At 42.5% G+C, this 22,396-nt stretch overlaps 1 protein-coding gene across 1 annotated transcript in view; it reads left to right on the top strand.

The window, feature by feature from the left end:
- The first annotated feature begins 11,335 nt into the window (after positions 1-11,335).
- The window catches only part of LOC137323126 (solute carrier family 15 member 1-like), a 35,959-nt gene continuing 24,898 nt past the window's right edge, over positions 11,336-22,396 (top strand). Inside the window, exons 1-6 of the mRNA XM_067986583.1 lie at positions 11,336-11,406; positions 11,642-11,679; positions 16,178-16,262; positions 17,311-17,452; positions 20,600-20,719; positions 21,810-21,909. Of these exons, the coding sequence (XP_067842684.1) occupies positions 11,382-11,406; positions 11,642-11,679; positions 16,178-16,262; positions 17,311-17,452; positions 20,600-20,719; positions 21,810-21,909 (510 nt within the window). The 5' untranslated portion in view covers positions 11,336-11,381. The remainder of the gene's footprint in view (positions 11,407-11,641; positions 11,680-16,177; positions 16,263-17,310; positions 17,453-20,599; positions 20,720-21,809; positions 21,910-22,396) is intronic.

Raw genomic sequence — 22,396 nt, 5'->3', positions numbered from 1 at the left:
CTTCAGTGTTCATAGTTTGGGTATTTACGCGTTCCCTAATTGTTTACTTAACATTTGAAATGTTTTTGGAAGAATTCTGGACTGCTCATGGTGAGGTTAATGCTGGAAAGGGGGAATTCTTGCTCGCATGGACTGCATCAAGTATGGATCGAGCAATAGTTAGGTGCAGAATCTTTTTCTCAATGGCGAGCGATTAGGAATTGTGGAGGAGCAAAGGGATTTGGATGTCCAGGTACACAAATTACTAAGAGCTAGTGCACATGTACAAAATGCCATCCAAAAAAAAAGGCTGATGGAATGTTGGCCTTTATCTCAAGGGGTTTGGAATTCAATAGTGAGGAAGTGATGCTTCATTGTACAGCCAGTGAATGATGAAGAGGCTGGGTGCGAGAGTGGACACCATTTAGAGTTATAACGCCCCAGTTGATGTTGGGTCGAGCATAGAGACTATGCAAAGTGGGTCATCGGGAGGGGAGGTGCAGATCAGCCATGATCTAATTGAACGGTAGAGCAGGCTCGAAGGGCTGAATGGCCTGCTGCTGTTCCTAGATTTGGGTCAAGCTGAGCAGGTTGGGATTCATCCACACTTGGAGAAGAGAAAAAATAACAATAAGTTAAAAATGCTACAAACAACTTTTTTAAAAAAAAAAGCTAAAAGTAAGTGAAATAAATTTTAAAAAGGGAAGCAGGGTTAAAAAAAGAAAGGGGACATTGAATAAATACTATGGGGAAAAATTTGCAGGGCTTTGCAGAATGGGACTAATTGGATAGCTCTTTCAAAGAGCTGGCACAGGCACGATGGGCCAAATGGCCTCCTTCTGTGCTGTATCATTCTATGATGTGCAGAGTAACAATTTTTTTTAACTGGTTGCCTTGTGTTTTTTTCAATTACACAGATACAAAGTTTTTCATAATACAGATTTTTTTTATCTCTCTCTATATGAGCTCCATGTCTGAAGAATTTTTTTTTGTCTAAGTATTACTTTTAACACCAGCCTTGTGACTGATAATGGTTTGGTGTGTTTAGACACCACTTATACAACCTTTTTTTTCCAATCCCTGTTAAGTACAATGCATAGTTCTGGTCTCCGTATTACAAAAAGGATATAGAAGCACTGGAGACAATGCAAAAAAAGATTTACAAGGATAATACCAGAACAGAGAGGTTATAACTATCGAGAAAGACTGAACAGGCTGGGGCTCTTATCTCTAGAAAAGAGAAGGCTGAGGGGTGACCTGATAGAGGTCTTTAAAATTATGAAGGGGTTTGATAGGGTAGACGTAGAGATGATGTTTCCACTTGTGGGGGAGTCCAAAACTAGGGGCCATAAATATAAGATAGTCACTAATAAATCCAATAAGGAAATCAGGAGAAACTTCTTTACCCAGAGAGTGGTGAGAATGTAGAACTCGCTACCACAAGGAGTGGTTGAGGCGAATAGCATAGATGCATTTAAGGGGAAGCTAGATAAACACATGAGGGAGAAAGGAATAGAAGGATACGCTGATAAGGTGGGAGGAGGCTCATGTGGAGCATAAACACCGGCATGGACCTGTTGGGCCGAATGGCCTGTTTCTGTGCTGTAAATTCTATGCAAATATTTGGTGTTTTGTAAATTCATGCTGACTTGAGTTAATGATGGCATTATAGAATCATAGAATCATAGAAGTTACAACATGGAAACAGGCCCTTCGGCCCAACATGTCCATGTCGCCCAGTTTATACCACTAAGCTAGTCCCAATTGCCTGCACTTGGCCCATATCCCTCGATACCCATCTTCCCCATGTAACTGTCCAAATGCTTTTTAAAAGACAAAATTGTACCCGCCTCGACTACTGCCTCTGGCAGCTCGTTCCAGACACTCACCACCCTTTGAGTGAAAAAATTGCCCCTCTGGATCCTTTTGTATCTCTCCCCTCTCACCTTAAATCTGTGCCCCCTCGTTATAGACTCCCCTACCTTTGGGAAAAGATTTTGACTATCGACCTTATCTATGCCCCTCATTATTTTATAGACTTCTATAAGATCACCCCTTAACCTCCTACTCTCCAGGGAAAAAAGTCCCAGTCTGTCTAACCTCTCCCTGTAAGTCAAACCATCAAGTCCCGGTAGCATCCTAGTAAATCTTTTCTGCACTCTTTCTAGTTTAATAATATCCTTTCTATAATAGGGTGACCAGAACTGTACACAGTACTCCAAGTGTGGCCTCACCAATGCCCTGTACAACTTCAACAAGACATCCCAACTCCTGCATTCAATGTTCTGACCAATGAAACCAAGCATGCTGAATGCCTTCTTCACCACCCTATCCACCTGTGACTCCACTTTCAAGGAGCTATGAATCTGTACTCCTAGATCTCTTTGTTCTATAACTCTCCCCAACGCCCTACCATTAACGGAGTAGGTCCTGGCCCGATTCGATCTACCAAAATGCATCACCTCACATTTATCTAAATTAAACTCCATCTGCCATTCATCGGCCCACTGGCCCAATTTATCAAGATCCCGTTGCAATCCTAGATAACCTTCTTCACTTTCCACAATGCCACCAATCTTGGTGTCATCTGCAAACTTACTAACCATGCCTCCTAAATTCTCATCCAAATCATTAATATAAATAACAAATAACAGCAGACCCAGCACCGATCCCTGAGGCACACCGCTGGACACAGGCATCCAGTTTGAAAAACAACCCTCGACAACCACCCTCTGTCTTCTGTCGTCAAGCCAATTTTGTATCCAATTGGCTACCTCACCTTGGATCCCATGAGATTTAACCTTATGTAACAACCTACCATGCGGTACCTTGTCAAATGCTTTGCTGAAGTCCATGTAGACCACGTCTACTGCACAGCCCTCATCTATCTTCTTGGTTACCCCTTCAAAAAACTCAATCAAATTCGTGAGACATGATTTTCCTCTCACAAAACCATGCTGACTGTTCCTAATTAGTCCCTGCCTCTCCAAATGCCTGTAGATCCTGTCCCTCAGAATACCCTCTAACAACTTACCCACTACAGATGTCAGGCTCACTGGTCTGTAGTTCCCAGGCTTTTCCCTGCCGCCCTTCTTAAACAAAGGCACAACATTTGCTACCCTCCAATCTTCAGGCACCTCACCTGTAGCGGTGGATGATTCAAATATCTCTGCTAGGGCACCCGCAATTTCCTCCCTAACCTCCCTTAACGTCCTGGGATACATTTCATCAGGTCCCGGAGATTTATCTACCTTGATGCGCGTTAAGACTTCCAGCACCTCCCTCTCTGTAATATGTACACTCCTCAAGACATCACTATTTATTTCCCCAAGTTCCCTAACATCCATGCCTTTCTCAACCGTAAATACCGATGTGAAATATTCATTCAGGATCTCACCCATATCTTGTGGTTCCGCACATAGATGACCTTGTTGATCCTTAAGAGGCCCTACTCTCTCCCTAGTTACCCTTTTGCCCTTTATGTATTTGTAGAAGCTCTTTGGATTCACCTTTGCCTGATCTGCCAAAGCAATCTCATATCCCCTTTTTGCCCTCCTGATTTCTCTCTTAACTCTACTCCGGCAATCTCTATACTCTTCAAGGGATCCACTTGATCCCAGCTGCCTATGCATGTCATATGCCTCCTTCTTCTTTTTGACGAGTGCCTCAATCTCCCGAGTCATCCAAGGTTCCCTACTTCTACCAGCCTTGCCCTTCACTTTATAAGGAATGTGCTTACCCTGAACCCTGGTTAACACACTTTTGAAAGCCTCCCACTTACCAGACATCCCTTTGCCTGCCAACAGACTCTCCCAATCAACTTCTGAAAGTTCCTGTCTAATACCATCAAAATTGGCCTTTCCCCAATTTAGAATTTTAACTTTTGGGCCAGACCTATCCTTCTCCATAGCTATCTTAAAACTAATGGAATTATGATCACTGGTCCCAAAGTGATCCCTCACTAACACTTCTGTCACCTGCCCTTCCTTATTTCCCAAGAGGAGGTCAAGTTTTGCCCCCTCTCTAGTCGGGCCATCCACATACTGAATGAGAAATTCCTCCTGAATACACTCAACAAATTTCTCTCCATCCAAGCCCCTAATGCTATGGCTGTCCCAGTCAATGTTGGGAAAGTTAAAGTCCCCTACTATTACCACCCTATTTTTCTTGCAGCTGTCTGTAATCTCCTTACATATTTGCTCCTCAATTTCCCGTTGACTATTTGGGGGTCTGTAGTACAATCCTATCAAAGTGATCTCTCCCTTCTTATTTTTCAGTTCTACCCATATGGACTCAGTGGGCGAACCCTCGGATATATCCCCTCTCACTACTGCCGTGATGTTCTCCCTAATCAAGAACGCAACTCCCCCTCCTCTCTTACCTCCTGCTCTATCTTTCCTATAGCATCTGTACCCTGGAACATTGAGCTGCCAGTCCTGCCCCTCCCTTAGCCATGTTTCAGTAATAGCTATAACATCCCAGTCCCATGTACCCATCCATGCCCTGAGTTCATCTGCCTTGCCCATCAGACTTCTTGCATTGAAATAAATGTTAAGACAGAAAGTACAAGCTAAAAAGATTGTAACAATAAACAACAAACATAATATAAAATCACAGACATGGATCTAATCATTAATATATTCTTCATTTAATGCGTGTACAGAATTATTCGAGATGTTTTCATGACCTGAAAGATTAGCAGCCTCTTATTTCCTGGTACTCTGTGACTTCGATGTGTCATTGCTGTTTCCTGTCATTATGGCGGTGATTTACCTCCTGCACACAATGTGTGTATTGTAAGGAAAACAAAAAATCAGGAAGAGAGATAGATCAAAATAACAAATAATGAGATTAGATGAAGACAGCTGTGTAATCACGTTATTTGAACATCAGAAAAGAATGGATCATGGTGTTATAGCGAATGGGTTCACCATTTGTAATTTAAAGGTGATTTATACTCAAATAAAAGAAAGAATTGCATGACCTCAGGATATCCAAAAGTGCTTTCCAGCCAGTGAAGTATTTTCAAAGTGTCATCACTGTTGTAATGTAGGAAAAATCTGTATGAGATGGAAACTTTCAAGGCTAGTAATTCTGATCAGCGAAGTTCATGTCAGTGCTGTTCATTGGGTCTGCAAAGGGACAACCAAACCCACTTGTCAGTGTTTTTAAAAAAAAAAACAACGGCCCAATTTTAACGCCGAGCCAGTTTTGAGTGAGTTAGAAACTTAACCTGCTTCTCCAGAAATGAGGCCTGCTGTATTTCAACACCTGTAGTGAGATCGACTATCGGAGCCTCGTGATCAGGGGAGGGGGAGGAGGAGGAGGAGGAGGAGGAGGGGGGGGAGTATGCAGCGGGGAGGCTGAAGCTTTCCTTCTGCTCCTGATCCTTCTGTCCCCAAAAGGAAAGGTTTAAAAAAAACTTCCGTTTGAGCCTCTTCTGGGCCCAGATCTCTTTCCCCCCCCCACCCCACCGTGTTCACTTGGTGGGAAAGGAACTGCAGTATTCTGCTGAGGGCTTCGAGTTAAAATTGCAGTCAGGTCCTGAAGATGTCATCAGGCCCGATGTGCATATGTTTAGAGGGGGGGAAAAAAAGGACTCGACCGGCTTTGGGCAGCTGTCCCGGTCCCTTGCTCAGTAGAGCAGGTTAAAATCGGCAATCAGCAGCTCCAGGACGAGTGAGTGTAACGTGGGCGATTTTAACTGCCCCACCTGCCCGGTTTCCACCGGATGGGTCGGGATAAAATGGCCCTGTCAGTTTCATCAAATCGTCACGTTTTCATTCTGCCTTGACTGTCTACACTACAACAACAACTCGCATTTATATAGCGCCTTTAAGGCAGTAAAACGTCCCAAGGCGCTTCACAGGAGCGATTATCAAATAAAACTTGACTCTGAGCCACATGAGGAGATATTAGGACAGGTGACCAAAAAGCTTGGTCAAAGAGGTAGGTTTTAAGGAGCGCCTTAAAGGGAGGAGAGAGAGAGACGGAGAGGTTTAGGGAGGGAATTCCAGAGCTTAGGACCTAGGCAGCTGAAGGCCACGGCCGCCAATGGTGGAGCGAAGTAAATCAAGAATGCGCAAGAGGCCAGAATTGAAGGGAGGGCGGAGATCTCGGAGGGTTGTAGGTTTTGTGATCTGGGTCAAGAATTTTCCAGTATTCAACCACATGCACGATAAATTATACTGAAGAAGTCATTACTTGATCACCCTCAGTTACAGTCACACTCCGCAGACCACAAATATCTGGACCGCCATAACCCAAGTCTGCAATTGTTTCGAACGTTCTATACTTAAAAGAAATCATTTTTTTTAAAAAACAGAACAGTGATTAACATTTTTTTTCTAGCTGAAGTAATCACACTCTTGGATATTCGATCCGCTACATTTGCTGTAACTGCGGGTGATGGGAAGCAAAAGCTCCAATTCTCTGTCTTCTTGAGATTCTGACCTCCAGCCATTCAAAATGTTCTTCGGCATTGAAACCACGTGACGTCTACCCGACAATGTGGAAAATTGCCCAGGTATTTCCTGTGCACAAAAAGCAGGACAAATCCAACCCGGCCAATTACCGCCCCATCAGCCTGCTCCCAATCATCAGCAAAGTGATGGAAGGAACCATCGACAGTGCTATCAAGCGGCGCTCACCAATAACCTGCTCACCGATGCTCAGTTTGGGTTCCACCAGGACCACTCAGCTCCAGACCTCATTAAAGCCATGGTCCAAACATGGACATGAGAGCTGAATTCCAGAGGTGAGGTAAGAATGACTGCCCTTGACATCAAGGCAGCATTCAACCGAGTGTGGCACCAAGGAGACCCAGTAAAACTGAAGGCAATGTGGACCTAGTGAAAATACTTAGGTGCTGCAATCATCGTCGCTGGGTTAAAAAGCTGGCACTCCATCCCGAACAGCACTGTGGGAGAACCTTCACCACACGGACTGCAGCGGTTCAAGAAGGCGGCTCACCACCACCTTCTCAAGGGCAATTAGGGATGGGCGATAAATGCCGGCCTTGCCAACGACGAACACATCCCGAGAATGAATGTTGCAACAGAACACCGTAGTTGTAAATAACCATCCCTCCCCACCCCTTGTGTGTGCAAAGTAAAATTTACACTGCCATATCTTAAAGATCTGAGATGACCAAATCTTGTAATCCCTTTCTGGTAGTGTAAACAGGTGCCTACTTTGAGGCAGTTAACCCAATTGAAAAAGTCAAATAAACACAATTTGAATTGAATTTGCTGCTACCACATAAATGAGGTCTTTAAAATTATGCAAGGGTTTGATCTGGTAGACATAGAGAAGATGTTTCTACTTGTGGGGGGAGTCCAAAACTAGGGGCCATAAATATAAGATAGTCACTAATAAATCCGATAAGGAATTCAGGAGAAATTTCTTTACCCAGAGAGTGGTGAGAATGTGGAACTCGCTCCCACATGGAGTAGTTGAGGCGAATAGCATAGATGCATTTAAGGGGAAGCTAGATAAACACGTGAGGGAGAAAGGAATAGAAGGACGTGTTGATAGGGTGAGATGAAGAGGGGTGGGAGGAGGCTCGTGTGGAGCATAAACACCGGGATAGACCCGTTGGGCCGAATGGCCTGTGTCACAATGGAGGGCTGCCTCTACTGCAGGTTACAGACTGTGCTGATTGAGATAAAAATGTGAATTGTTTAACTGAGTTTCTGCTTAATATGCTGTTCTTGTTTATTGTACACTGTGGTCTGATTTAGGTAATAGATAAGGACTATAAACTGTTCACACAGATCCACTTGAGAATAATTGTACATAAAATTATAACCTCCTATTTCAAATTGTATTACTCAATTTCAAGGCAAAAGAAACTGATTTCTCTAAGTTGATTAATGAGCAAATGTGTTGATGACTGAAAAACAAAAAGTTAAACACCTTTAAATTGTTTTAAATTATTATGGAAATATTTAAAGCATAATATACTTTCGTTTTATTAAAAAGCACAGGAAAAATGAAATGATAACTTTAGTTGCAGTATATACATGAAATGTGCTTTTATTTTTTATTTATACTAAATACAAATGATTTGCTTCATATGATTTATTTTCATCAAAATCATACATTCAATCCCAGTCTCTTAAACAATTTAATAATAGAATGCTTACTGAATGTTTTACTGTGCAAGTAAAACATTTAACCTTGGAGCACATCTCTATTTATTACACACAGAAATCTTTTTATTATTACTTCAGTGTTATTTTTGTATGCTGGCCAGAAATGTTTCTGCAATCTTGCACTTCACGAGCCTCTTGAACTCCAGGCTGAAGTAATGTGCAGGGAACTTTTTCTGCAAGAGCAGAGATCTCCTTTAAGACCCTGCTTAAATCTACCTCTTTGACCAAGCTTTTAGTCACCCCTCCTAATATCTCTTTATTTAGCTTGGCTCGTGACATTTTCCTGTGTTAATGCCGCTATACGAATGCAAGTTGCTGTTGTTGAACTTGAGTGAAGTGCAGCACAAATATTAGTGTTGCATTTTGATTGGGGCTACAATTTGTTTACATTTATTGTCTTTGGAAAACTGGAGAATACATGTATGCGCGTCAATTCTGGCCTCTTGCACATCCCCGATCTCCTTCGCTGCACCATTGGCGGCCGTGCCTTCAGCTGCCTAGGCCTCGAGCACTGGAATTCCCCCCCTAAACCCCTCCGCATCTCTACCCCTCTCTCCTCCTTTAAGACGCTCCTTAAAACCTACCTCTTTGACCAAGCTTTTGGTCACCTGTCCTAATGTCTCATGTGGCTCGGTGTCAAATCACACCCTTGAAGCACCTTGGGACGTTTTACTACGTTAAAGGCACCGTATAAATTCAAGTTGTTGTTGTTGTCATTAGATGCATTTAAAGGGAAGCTGGATAAACACATGAGGGAGAAAGGAATAGAAGGATATGCTGATAGGGTGAGATGATGTAGGGTGGGAGGAGGCTCGTGTGGAGCATAAACACCAGCATAGACCAGTAGGGCTGAATGGCCTGTTTCTGTGCTGTAAATTCTATGTAATTTTATGTAAAAGGGTGTTATAAACCAGGAAAGAAATGGTACAGCATGCAGACTGACAAAAATAGTTTTTGTCTTGCTATATTTTAAATATCTAGGGTCTAAAATGGAGGCTACACTTTCACTAAGTACAAAAAGGTCAATTGGAAACTGCTCCATTTGCAAGATGCAGATAGGATTGTGATTCATGAATTAGCATGTAAAGGTTCTGTTCAATTGGGCCCAATGTGATTAAAATGTTCATATATGCAGCATTTGGCAGACTACTCCTTAATTTCCAATTGTTGTCATGTGTTTAGCTTGTCTTGTGGGGATGCAGAAAGTCCCAGGTAAGGAAATACAACTATTACAAAGAAAGAAAGATTTGCATTTATATAGCACCTTTCATGAACTTAGGGCAGATGTGTTTCATGGGACAGATGTGTTTCATGGGTGTGTTTCATGGGACAGATGTATTTCATGGGACCGATGTGTTTCATGCGGCAGATGTGTTTCTTGGGGCAGATGTGTTTCATGGCCTTCTCAATCACAACTGGCAAAGGAAAAATGGTATTTAGAAATTTGAAAAAGTCTGTAATGAAAAGTACTGTAAAGGTTGCAACAAAAAAGACATACAAAACCTTTTGCCCTTTAAGAGCTCCATCATGCATGGAATTTCCTTTGCACTTATACAAAATAGGCTATGAAGGTAAAGTAGGAATTGCATCGAGTATTTATTTAAAAAAGATTGATGCAGTCTGAGGCCTTAATGAGGCTTTGGCATGGAATGTCAGCACACAAAATGCAGTCAGTTGGAAAACTGTAGGCAAAAGGAATTGAGGTCAAAACATCCCCCAGACTTGCCCACTCTGCACCTGTGCATTCAGCACAATGGATGAGAAAGTGCACCCCAGTATCTTAACCTCCAGGGTACTCGTCAGCCTCCAACGCTGAACAATACAGCATTTCCAGTGAGGAGCAGCTCTCGTTTAAAATGAACGGACAGCAAACCATGAGCTTTGCAACCGTAACTTTCTGAAATATTCCCTTCCACGAGTGCCACTTCTTGCATCGAAGAATCAGTCCTATTGGCTTGAGCAACTTCAGCCCTTTACGGCCTCCTATTTTCCTGATAGATTCTTCTGTTTACATTCCAACGCAATCCCTTCCATTGTGAATCGTTCAATCACATTTTATCTTTTCACAACTTGACTGAGAAGTCCTTTGAATATCATTGGACCTTTTCTCTCTCTCTCTCTCTCTTTATCTCTCTCTCTCTTTATCTCTCTCACTCTCTCTCTCTCACTCTCATTCTCTCTCTCTCTCTAACTCTTTTTCTCTTTCTCTCTTTTCTCTCTTGCTTTCTCTCCCTTTCCCTTTCCCTCCTTCCCTCTTTATCCCTTTCCTTATCTCTCTTTCTTTTTCTCGCTCTCTCTTTCCTTCTCCCTCTCTTTCTCTATTTCTCTCTCTTTGTAGTTGTCCCCTTGTAACAATAGTTAGCAAAGTTACACTCTTCACCTTTACTTCTTGTCTCCCCTCCCTCCCTCACTTCTTTGTTTCGGTCAGTCCTATCAAGGGCTTTTTCTGTCTTCCCACATCAGCTCTGTCCAAAAGTGTCAATGGAATTATTAACCATATCTTTTCTCTTTCAAACGCTGGCAGACATGTTGTATATTTCTAGCATTTTCCGATTTGGGTTATGGTGAGTGTGAACTCAGTGGTGTCACGAACAAACTGGGCTTTTTCATTAAATCAATTTGGGAGCCAAAAAGAGATGACGAACCCATAACTGTGATTCATGGACAAATGGAATCCATCCAAATAACAAGTGGGAGTCTGAACACTTACCTTTCAATGTATGATAAATGGTATTTGCCTTTCAAAGCCTTGAGGAATTTATGAAAAGAAAGTGTTTTTATTATTTGGGCCTACAAAGTGCATTCTTCTTTCAGTATCGCAAGCCAAATAATATAATTTAAAAATTGGGAACAAATGTTCAGTCTTTTGAACAAGCCATCTGTACATACCAATGAGTAAGGATATTAAGATATGTTAGGAAAATGCCTGATCTTATCCTTGAGTAACTAAGTGGATATGGGATGCTGTTAAATGTCGATGCAAATGTTTATGTGTGTTCATCGCCGTTCAAAATGAATTTGCTTGCTGGGTGTTGCCAAATTAAATTTCCTCCCTTTAGGGCAGGCAAACTTGCACAACCTCAGATGGCTATCAATGTACAATCTCATCAGACTGGGTGGGAGAACAATCTTGGGTCACCTGACTGATTAGAAATGGACCATGTTCAAGGACTGAACTTTTAAAAATTGATCCCAAATCTGCGTTCAGCCTCTTTTCAAGCTTGGGTTTTCCAGAGAGGTGCAGACATGTCAACCAGCAGCAAAATGACAGGTCGGTGACTTCATCTTTTCATTGAGATTCTCTCCGATTCAAACCGATTGGGTTTACTCAAATTTACCATCTGCCAGATGGCGTTTTTTTAATGCAGCACACTGAGTAGTCGGTTAGTCAAATACTGTCGTTTGTCAAACTCACTCTGTGTTGTTGCTGTAACCGTGCAAAGTCATCCCCCAAAATGTCATAGAAAGCACTAATTTCCTTTTTTTGCTTTCAAACTTTTCTACAGACGAAGAAAAGGAAGATGCTGCGCAGACGATATCAAAGGTTGGCAACGTTTTTCTTCAATTTATTTTATTTTCAATGTTTGGCTTTTTTACAGCATCGCCTGATAGCTAAATATCATTTGCATTTCGGGAACTCGGAACTAAGAAACTATTTGTTCCACTTAAAATGTGCTATAGCAATATTCCAATTGTGAGTTTTTATTAGTTACTGGTGGTGCGAAAGTTCTCTTGTTGATTAATTTTACTGCATAATCTTCTTTCCCAATAAAATTATGAATGGAAGTTTGCCCTCTAGCTGATTACAAACTATGCATTTGTGAGGGACACTCAAAGGACTGTAGCTATTTAACTCTTTCACTGACCCCTTGTTACTCTTAGAGTCCTGAGTATGGAACAAAGTTCTAATTATTTTATCACGGTTTCTTTTAATGTTGCTTTTAGCTGTTACTTAACATGGTTACAGTACAATCTCCAGCAAGTAGCATGTTCGGACTCTGATTAAAGGAACACAGGAATGTGTTTTAAACAGCTTGAGATGTTGTATTCCTAAATTTCCTCTCTGGAAACTGGACTTTACCCATTTGAATATCAATACTAGGAAGCCAGTTGTCCATTTATTTATTTTGCTAACATTATTATTGAACATGTATGAATTAAAACACAGTTCGACTTTCCATATTATAGAAAGGATATAGAGGCACTGGAAAAGGTGCAAAAAAGATTCATAAAGATGATACCAAAACTGAGAGGTTATACCTATCAGGAAAGATTGAACAGGCTGGGGCTCTTTTGTCTAGAAAAGAGAAGGCTGAGGGGTGACCTGATAGAGATCTTTAAGGTTATGAAAGGGTTTGATAGGGTAGATGTAGAGACGATGTTTCCACTTGTGGGGGAGACCAGAACTAGGGGCCATAAATATAAGATAATCACTAATAAATCCAATAAGGAATTCAGGAGAAACTTCCCTATCCAGAGAGTGGTGAGAATGTGGAACTCGCTCCCACGAGGAGTAGTTGAGGTGAATAGAATAGATGCATTTAAGGGGAAGCTAGATAAATACATGAGGGAAAAAGGAATAGAAGGATATGCTGATAGGGGGAGATGAAGTAGGGAGGGAGGAATCTCATGTGCAGCATAGACACTGGCATCGACGTGTTGGGCCGAATGGCCTGTTTCTGTGCTGTACATTCTATGTAAAAGGTATAGGTTTAAAATTAACAAGCCTGAAGAAAGACCAGATCTTTTCCCCATGGGTGTCAAACCTGACATGTGGAAGAACGTCCCAATGAAAGTACAGTCCCCACCGCATATATCGGGCGTGTTCATGCGAACGAGATTTGCCCTCTATCAGCGCTGGCTGGTATAGCTTTCTGATTATATAAAATTTCGCCCTTTTTGTACTGACTGTTACAATGGTCATATTATTGTCAATTGTTATAAGTTCTTTGTGAAACCATGGAGTGTTGTGATAGGAGAGCTTTTTGATGACTGAACTGTCACTGGGCGTGGATCAGAATAGTCATCAGATAACTGGGTAGCGGCATCACAGTACTTTCTTTTAATCTGATTTTGGTTTGCAGAGTTTCTCCTTATTAAAGAAAGAAAGAACTTGCATTTCTATAGAGCCTTTCACTACCTCGGGACATCCCAAAGTGCTTTACAGTCAATGAAGTACTTTTGAAGTCACTGTTGTAATGCAGGAAACTCAGCAGCCAATTTGCGCACAGCAAGATCCCACATGAGATAATGACCAGATCATCTGGTTTAGTGATGTTGGTTAAGGGATTATTATTGGCAAAGACCAGAGAGAACTTCCCTGCTCCTCTTCGAAATAGTGCCATGTGATCTTTTACGTCCACCTGAGAGGACAGAAGGGACCTCGGTTTAACATCTCATCCGAGAGACGGCACCTCCGGCAGTGCAGCACTCCCTCAGTACTGCACTAGGAGTGTCGGCCTAGATTTTGTGCTCAAGTCTCTGGAGTGGGACTTGAACCCACAACCTTCTGACTCAGAGGCGAGTGTGCTGCCCGCTGAACAGCAGCTACCTACTTGGCAGCAGCAAAGGAGAATCTTCTTTTAAGTTCATCATTGCATCTTGCATCTTATTCAGAAATTTTTCTGCCCTTGGAACCATGCTTTACATCTTGTCTGAGGTTATGTTTTAGCCAAGCTGTCTGTTTATAAATTCTATTTGGTAGCTCTGGGAGATTTTCATTATTCTTGGTAATAATATCAATGGAAGATCTCTGGTGAGTAATGCATTTCATATTTGTATCAGCATATTATATTGTACCATACCCATTAAATATTGAGTTCAAAGAGCCTCTTTTACCTAATCAATTACCAGAATTGAGAAGAATTCCATTATTTACACCAGCTTTTACTTTATACAGTGCCAAATCTCACCCCCCCGGTCATTTATATTAAAGTGCTTTTATTAAGTGCTGTATATCTGCAGTCAACAGTATTCCATTACTAAGTTGTTGGTCTGGCCTCTGTTATCATAGGAAGATACCGTACAGATGGAGTTTGGGCAGGGGAGAAAGAAATTGGGAACGATAAATTGTCTCGGGGGTATTCTGGAATATCTCTCAGTTGCCGATTGCATTGTAAAGCTTTGGATCAACACTGAGAGTCCTGATCATCACAAGAGACAGTAAGGTTGCACCTCTGTCCTCACCACTAATTTAAAAAAGAAAGAACTTGCATTTCACGACCTCAGGACGTCCCAAAACGCTTTACAGCCAATGAAGTACTTTTAAAGCGCAGTCACTGTTGTAATGTAGGAAACTCAGCAGCCAATTTGTGCACAGCAAGATCCCACAAACAGCAATGTGATAATGACCAGATGTTTTATTTTAGTGATGTTCGTTGAGGGATAAACTGGGGAGAACTCCTCAGCTCTTCTTCAAGACAGTGCCATGGGATCTTTTACGTCCACCTGAGAGGGCAGACGGGGCCTCAGATCAATGTCTCACCCAAGAGACGGCACCTCCGACAGTGCAGCGCTCCCTCAGTATTGCATTGGGAATGTCGGTCCGGATTTTGTGCTCAAGTCTCTAGAAGTAGGACTTGAACCCATGACGTGCTGACTTAGAGGCAAGAATGCTACCCACTGAGCCACAGATAACACTCAGTAGAATTACACTTTTGTCCTTAACACTATTTCAAATAATACGTTAAGCAAATTCATCATAAGCAAATAATCAGATGTCCTTTTTCTGAAGGGAAGGGAACTGAAAATGGTTATTTTACTGCTTTCTCGTATCAAGACAGTTTGGTTTTATTTTGTAGGATAGTTTACAGAAATTTTTATACGTAGCACAGACAGCAGCGGTTCAAGAAGAAGGTCCACCATCTTCTCAAGGGCAACTAGTGATGGGCAATAAATGGCGGCCTTGCCAGTGACGCCCAAATCCCGAGAATGAATTTTTAAAAAACAATGCAAATTGGGTTTCAAGGTGAGGGGAGGCCATTGTTTCACTGTAATCTACAATTACGTTGCAATCTTACCGCAAAGAGACTTGTGAAATGTTCATGAACTCAGGCGACATGCGACATGCAAATGTGAAGGGATTGTGAAGTCATCTTTTAAAGTTAGCTGCAGACTGGGAATTAATGTCACAGCATTCACAGCTCAGGATTGGAGTATGGCACATACAGCCAGGAGCTGCCTTTGTGTGATTAGCACAATACACTGCCAACACTGCTCTGTGAAGACAAAGTGAGACACAGGAATAGCAGGATCTCTGAATTACAATGACTGAATAACTCAAATTCCGTTTTTCACTACATGGGGTTCTGGAATTTTTCTGCTGATTTTTTGGGGGATTGGATTCAATAATTTTGTCCATTTTTCCATGGAAACCACAAATCGGTTGATTTGTGACGTAAGTTAGTCAATAAAAAATATGAACCCCAAATTACATGATATACCAGTAATTGTTAGTGTCAGCCGTGGCTCAGTGGGTAGCACTCTCGCCTCTGAGTTAGAAGGTTGTTGGTTTAAGTCCCACTCCAGAGACTTGAGTATAAAATCTAGGCTTATGCACCCAGTGCAGTACTGAGGGAGTGCTGCATTGTCAAAGGTGCCATCTTGCAGATGAGACGTTAAACCGAGGCCCCATCTGCCCTCTCAGGTGGACGTAAAAGATCCCATGGCACTATTTTGAAGAAGAGCAGGGGCGTTCTCCCCAGTGTCCGGGCCCATATCTATCCCTCAACCAAAATCGCTAAAACAAGAACAGATTAACTGGTCATTGTCTCATTGCTGTTTGTGGGACCTTGCTGTGAGCAAATTGGCTGCCGTGTTTCCTACATTTACAACAGTGACTACACTTCAAATGTCCTTCATTGTCTGTAAAGTGCTTTGGAAAGTCTTGAGGTCATGAAAGCCGCTGTGTAATTGCAAGCCTTCCTCTCTTTGTAGTGTTCAGTTTTCGGGTAGTCTTTGGCTACAGCTAGTTTTGCGTGACCTTGTTTATTTTGATAAAGATCAGATTTTCATTTGCCTTTCTCTCATTTTTGTCCCCACAGCCCAGTTGTTTCGGCTATCCCATCAGCATCTTCTTCATTGTGGTCAATGAATTCTGTGAAAGATTCTCCTACTATGGAATGCGAGGTACTTTCAGCTTTGCAAGCAAAGGATTATTATACTGAATTCCACATAACCTTAAGCACTATAAAGGAAGTGGTGTCTCTTAGTCCTCCCTTGTTGCTAATCTGTATGGGGTTCAGCAAATATCTTGCTCATGGAACAGTGAAAATACTATCCATAATCCTTTATCCCAATTGGTAATGTCATTGAAGAAGAGTTCCCGCACAAAATGTATCCTCCCAAGGAGCCTCTGACTAGCAACAAGAACAATAACTATAGCGCCTTTAACGTAGTAAAACATCCCAAGGCACTTCACAAGAGTGTTATCAGACAGAATTTGACACCAAAACACATAAGGAGATATTAGGACAGGTGACCAAAAGCTTGGTCAAAGAAGTAGGTTTTGAGGAGCGACTTAATGGAAGAGAGAGAGGTGGAGAGGTTTAGGGAGCGAATTCCTGAGCTTGGGGCCTAGGCATCTGAAGGCACGGCCGCCAATGGTGGAGCGATTAAAATCGGGGATGCGCAAGAGGCCGGAATTGGAGGAGCGCAGAGATCTCGGAGGGTTGTAGGGGCTGGAGGAGGTTACAGAGATAGGGAGGGGCGAGGCCATGGGGGGATTTAAAAACAAGGATGAGAATTTTAAAATCGAGGCGTTGCCGGACCAGGAGCCAGTGTAGGTCAGCGAGCACAGCGGGTGATGGGACTTGGTGCGAGTTAGGATACGGGGCAGCAGAGATTTGGATGAGCTGAAATTTACGGAGGGTGGAAGATGGGAGGCCGGCCAGGAGAGCATTGGATTGGTGGAGTCTAGAGGTAACAGAGGCACGGATGAGGGTTTCAGCAGCAGATGGGCTGAGGCAGGGGTGGAGACGGGTCGTCTGAAAGCATGGAGCCAAAGAACAGCGGAGGACTGTTAGAACTTGTTTTATAATATTAAGGATTATGTAGCAATTCCGTTCAACACCTTCCACATTAACTTCCTATTTTAATAAATGGAAAATGTGAAACATTTGTTAATAAATGAGCATTATGGTCTAACAATCCCGCATTATGCGTCTTCTTCATTCAGCGGTGCTTGTCCTTTACTTCCGATATTTTCTTCGATGGGATGAGGATCTGGCCACGGCTGTTTATCATGGCTTTGTAGCCCTGTGTTTCTTAGCACCTATCCTTGGAGCAATTGTTGCTGACTCCTGGTTGGGAAAATTCAAGTAGGTTTAAATAATTATATTTAATAAGTAAATGTACAACACACAATATAAACGGAATGGTACAATTTTAAAGGGGGTGCAGGAACAGAGAGACCGGGGCGGGGGGGTATATGTTCACAAATCTTTGAAGGTGGCAGGACAAGTTGATAAAGCTGTCAAAAAAGCATGCGGGCTCCTGGGCTGTATAAACAGAGGCATTGAGTGCAAAAGCAAGGAAGTTATGCTAAATCTTTATCAATCATTGGTTATATCGAGTTACATCGAGTCTACAGATCAGAAACAGGCCATTCGGCCCAACTGGTCCATGCCGGCGTTTATGCTCCACACGAGCCTCCTCCCTCCCTATTTCATCTCACCCTATCAGCATATTCTTCTATTCCTTTCTCCCTCATGTGTTTATCGAGCTTCCCCTCAAATGCATCTATGTTATTCGCCTCAACTACTCCATGTGGTAGCGAGTCCCACATTCTCACCACTCTCTGGGCAAAGAAGTTTCTCCTGAATTCCCTATTGGATTTATTAGTGACTATCTTATATTTATGGCCCCTAGTTTTGGACTCCCCCCACGAAGTGGAAACATTTTCTCTACGTCTACCCTATCAAACCCCTTTTTATCTTAAAGACCTCTATCAGGTCACCCTTCACCCTTCAGCCCCAGCCTGTTCAGCCTTTCCTGATGAGTATATCCTCTCAGTTCTGGTATCATCCTTGTGAATCTGTTTTGCACCTTCTCCAGTGCCTCTATATCCTTTCTATAATATGGAAACCAAAACTGTGCACAGTGCTCTAAGTGTGGTCTAACTAAAGTTCTATACAATTTTAACATAACTTCTCTGCTTTTCAATTCTATCCCTCTAGAAATAAACCCCAGTGCTTGGTTTGCCTTTTTTATGACCTTATTAACCTGTGTTGCTACTTTTAGTGATTTGTGCATCTATAACCCTTAGATCCCTTTGCTCTTCTACCCCATTTAGACTCTTCGGGGGTGATTTTAAACCCCAAGAACGGGTGGGTTGGGGGCGGGAGAGAGTTGAAAATAGTTTTTTTTTGGGTCGCGACCGCAAAATTTTCGGACTTGGCATTCCCAGCGGGAAGCCTGGTCTTTTCCGCGCTGACGTTAAGCCCAGAAATAAAGCCGGGTTGCGGTCGCCACCCAAAAAAACAACTATTTTCAACTCCCTCCCGCCCCCAACCCACCTGTTTATTATAAAGGGATAATAAAATCACCACCTTATTATTCAAGCAGTATGTGATCACCTTATTCGTCCTGCCAAAATTCACCACCTCACAATTATCTATATTGAAATTCATTTGCCAATTACACGCCCATTCTGCAAGTTTATTAATCTCTACTTGTATTCTGACGCATTCCTCCTTTGTATTAACTATACCTCCCAATTTGGAGTCGTCCGCATATTTTGAAATTGTACTTCCGATTCCTGAGTCTAAAACGTTAATGTAAATTGTAAACAACAGTGGTCCCCACAGCAATCCCTATGGAACACGACTGCTCACCTTTCGCCAGTCTGAGCAGCTACCCTTAACCCCATCTCTCTGTTTTCTGTTTTGTAGCCAGCTTGCTATCCATTCTGCTACCTGTTCCCTGACTCCACATGCTCTGACCTTAGTCATGAGTCTACAATGCGGTACCTCATCGAAGGCCTCTTGAAAATCCAAATATATTACATCTATAGGCTTCAGCTGGAGTATTGTGTCTAATTCTGGGCACCACACTTTAGGAAGGATGTCAAGGGTGCAGAAGAGATTTACTGGGATGGTACCAGGGATGAGGGATTTCAGTTACGTGGAGAGACTGGAGAAGCTGGGATTGTTCTCCCTAGAATAGAGAAGGCTAAGGGGATTTAATAGAGGCGTTCAAAAATGTTGAGGGGTTTTGATAGAGTCCACGAGGAGAAACTGTTTCCACTGGCAGGAGGGTCGGAAACCAGAGCACACAGGGCTGAGGTAATTGGCTAGAGAACCAGAGGGGTGATGAGGAGAATGTTTTTTTACTGAGCGAGTTGTTATGATCTGGAATGCGCTGCCTGAAAGGGCGGTGGAAGCAGATTCAATAATAACTTTCAAAAGGGAATTGGATAAATACTTGAAAAGGAAAAAATTTGCAGGGCTATGGAGAAATGGCAGGGGGAGTGGGACTAATTGGATAGCTCTTTCAAAGAGCCGGCACAGGCACGATGGGTGAATGGCCTCCTTCTGTTCCTGTATGATTCTATGATAAAACCTACTTGTTTTATCAGTCACAGGAAGTTGTTGCTAATGCAGTGGTGTGTCTGACTCGCAGGAGAATTGGAAAATTTCTCCTGTGCTGCTAAAGACATTGGGAGTTTGCTGAGAATAACCCGGAGTGATTATCCTTTTCACGTTCACTTTATGTTGGATATTCTGAAATCTTCTGCCATTCGCTCACACTAAACAAATGGGAGCTTTAGCCCTCGTCCATTCCCACCACAAGACATGATGTCTGGCTACTCCAGCCAATCACAGCGAAATCACGGGGGTTAATTTTAACCTAACTCGCCGGACAGGAAACCCATAGGATCGGGTGGAATGCTGGTTTTCAAACCCCGCCCAATATCGCTCTCCACTGACTTCATTGGGGGGTAAAATCGGACAGGGTGTAAAACCAGCATTGCACCCGATTCAGTGTCAGTCTCCCGACGGGCAGGCTGGGTTAAAATTTCCGTCTATTGCAAGTCACCAAATCACTAACATGCAGTGCTGAGGCTCATTCAAGTGGGAGTTTCCCTGGTGTGTGTGTGTGTGTGTGTGTGTCTTTCTTCTCAGTTATTTGGAGAAAATAAGGAAGAAAAGGCCAATTACTGGCAGGGTAGTGAAGGTGGACATTTCTTCCCAGCGGAGGAGATCAACATAAGAGAGAATTGCACTGCAAAGAGTTAATAAATATGGATGAATATAAGGGTAAAGATGTGCTGTGCAAGTCAGAAAGTTGTAATTTTGTGTGTAGATGCATTTTGTGGAAAGTTTTTCCACTGCTGCCAGGAATGGGGACTGTCAGAACGTTTATGTTTAACACCACTTGTTAGGACATGCTTTTAGTACTGTACTAAATGACTTGCATCTCTTTCTGCCCTTGCCTCATTTAATCTTAACTATCTATCGTGACAGGACCATCATCTACCTGTCTATCGTGTATGCTTTAGGGCAGCTGGTTATGTCGATCAGTAGCATTGCGGATTTAAATGATAGTAACAGGGATGGTGAACCAGATTCATTCGAACTTCATGTGTGAGTAAAATCAATTGTTCAACAAAAGTTTTATCTCCTGTAACAGTCGGTGTATTTTTGCTGTAATTTTATTTAAATCCCATTACTATGTCAGTTGTACCTGTCACATCTGGCAGGGTACACATGCCACTTGTTTCAACCATTTCTTAGCCTTTTCTTTGATAATTTATCGTATCCTGTTTAATATTATTTTCAGCATAGTTTATTGAAAGTGGAATTTCTTACCATTCTCTTAAGGATCAGTGGTGAGTGTTTTAAAATGTAATGAATATATCGCCGTTCCTTCATTGTCGCTGGGTCAAAATCCTGGAACTCCCTTCCTAACAGCACAGTGGGAGAACCGTCACCACACAGACTGCAGCGGTTCAAGAAGGCGGCTCACCACCACCTTCTCGAGGGCAATTAGGGATGGGCAATAAATGCCGGCCTTGCCAGCGACGCCCACATCCCGTGAACGAATAAAAAAAAAAGAATGCTTAGTATTATAATTAATATTTACAGTGAAATAAGAATTGAGAGAGGTTTGCCAATATTTGTAAATATTGTAAGAAAAGGGTATTATAAAGAACAAAAGACTTGAATTTATATAGCACCTTTCATGACCTCAGGACGTCCCAAAGTGTTTTACAGCCAATGAGGTACTTTTTTTTTGAAGTGTAGTGAAGTGAAACGCGGCAGCCCATTTGCGCACAGCAAGCTCCCACAAACGGCAACGTGATAATGACCAGATAATCTTTTTTTTGGTGATGTTGGTTGAGGGATATTGGCCAGGACATCGGGGGGAAATCCCCTGCTCTTCTTCAAAATAGTGCCGGGGGATCTTTTATGTCCACCTGAAAGGGCCTTGGTTTAACATCTCATCTGAAAGACAGCACCTCCAACAGTGCAGCACTCCCTCAGTACTGCACTGGGAGTGTCGGCCTTGATTTTGTGCTCAAAGTCTCTGGAATGGGACTTGAACCCACAACCCTCCTGTTTCAGAGGCAGGAGTGCTACCCACTGAGCCATGGCTAACACCTTATATGCTGAATAAGTTTATAGATTCAGCTGTAGATTAAAATGTAAACGTGTTTCTTTTGTTTTTTCCCAGAGCTTTGTCGATGCTTGGTCTGTTGCTTATTGCTTTGGGTACTGGCGGCATCAAACCTTGTGTGTCAGCATTTGGCGGAGACCAGTTTGAAGACCATCAGGTAAACATAAATATTAAGTTCATTGATAAAATACCTGACAGCAAAACCCAATGGAGTCTTTCTATCAGTTGAGTATGCAGCAGTACCCAGTTATGTAAAGGTGTAATTCAAGTGTTAACATTCCAGGACACATTGGACTAGAATTTCCCGGAGTGGGGCATCTCGCGACTTGCCCCGTTAGCTAGACTTTTTCCTGCAGCTTTCAGCTCGAATACAATTTGCGCCGTAACTTGCTGGAAGTGCGAGCTGATAATGGTGCAGCAAGGGCATCGGGGCATCGGGGACCTCAGTGAACGACGGGACCAACAGTCTATCTCCTCAATCAATGAGATTTATGGATTGAGAAAGAAACAGAGGAATGGCGGAGAAGGAAATCGGGTGAATTAGGTACAGAAAGAGAAATAAAGAGGTGAAGAAAGATTGGGTTAAGAGAGAGAGAAAAAAGAGACAGAAAGGAAAAGGAAAAAAAATTAAAAACTTTAAATGT

This window comes from Heptranchias perlo, chromosome 6 (genome assembly GCF_035084215.1).
Source record: "Heptranchias perlo isolate sHepPer1 chromosome 6, sHepPer1.hap1, whole genome shotgun sequence".
Taxonomy (NCBI): domain Eukaryota; kingdom Metazoa; phylum Chordata; class Chondrichthyes; order Hexanchiformes; family Hexanchidae; genus Heptranchias; species Heptranchias perlo.
Note: the sequence above shows the minus strand (reverse complement) of the source record. Positions and strands in the feature narration are given on the sequence as shown.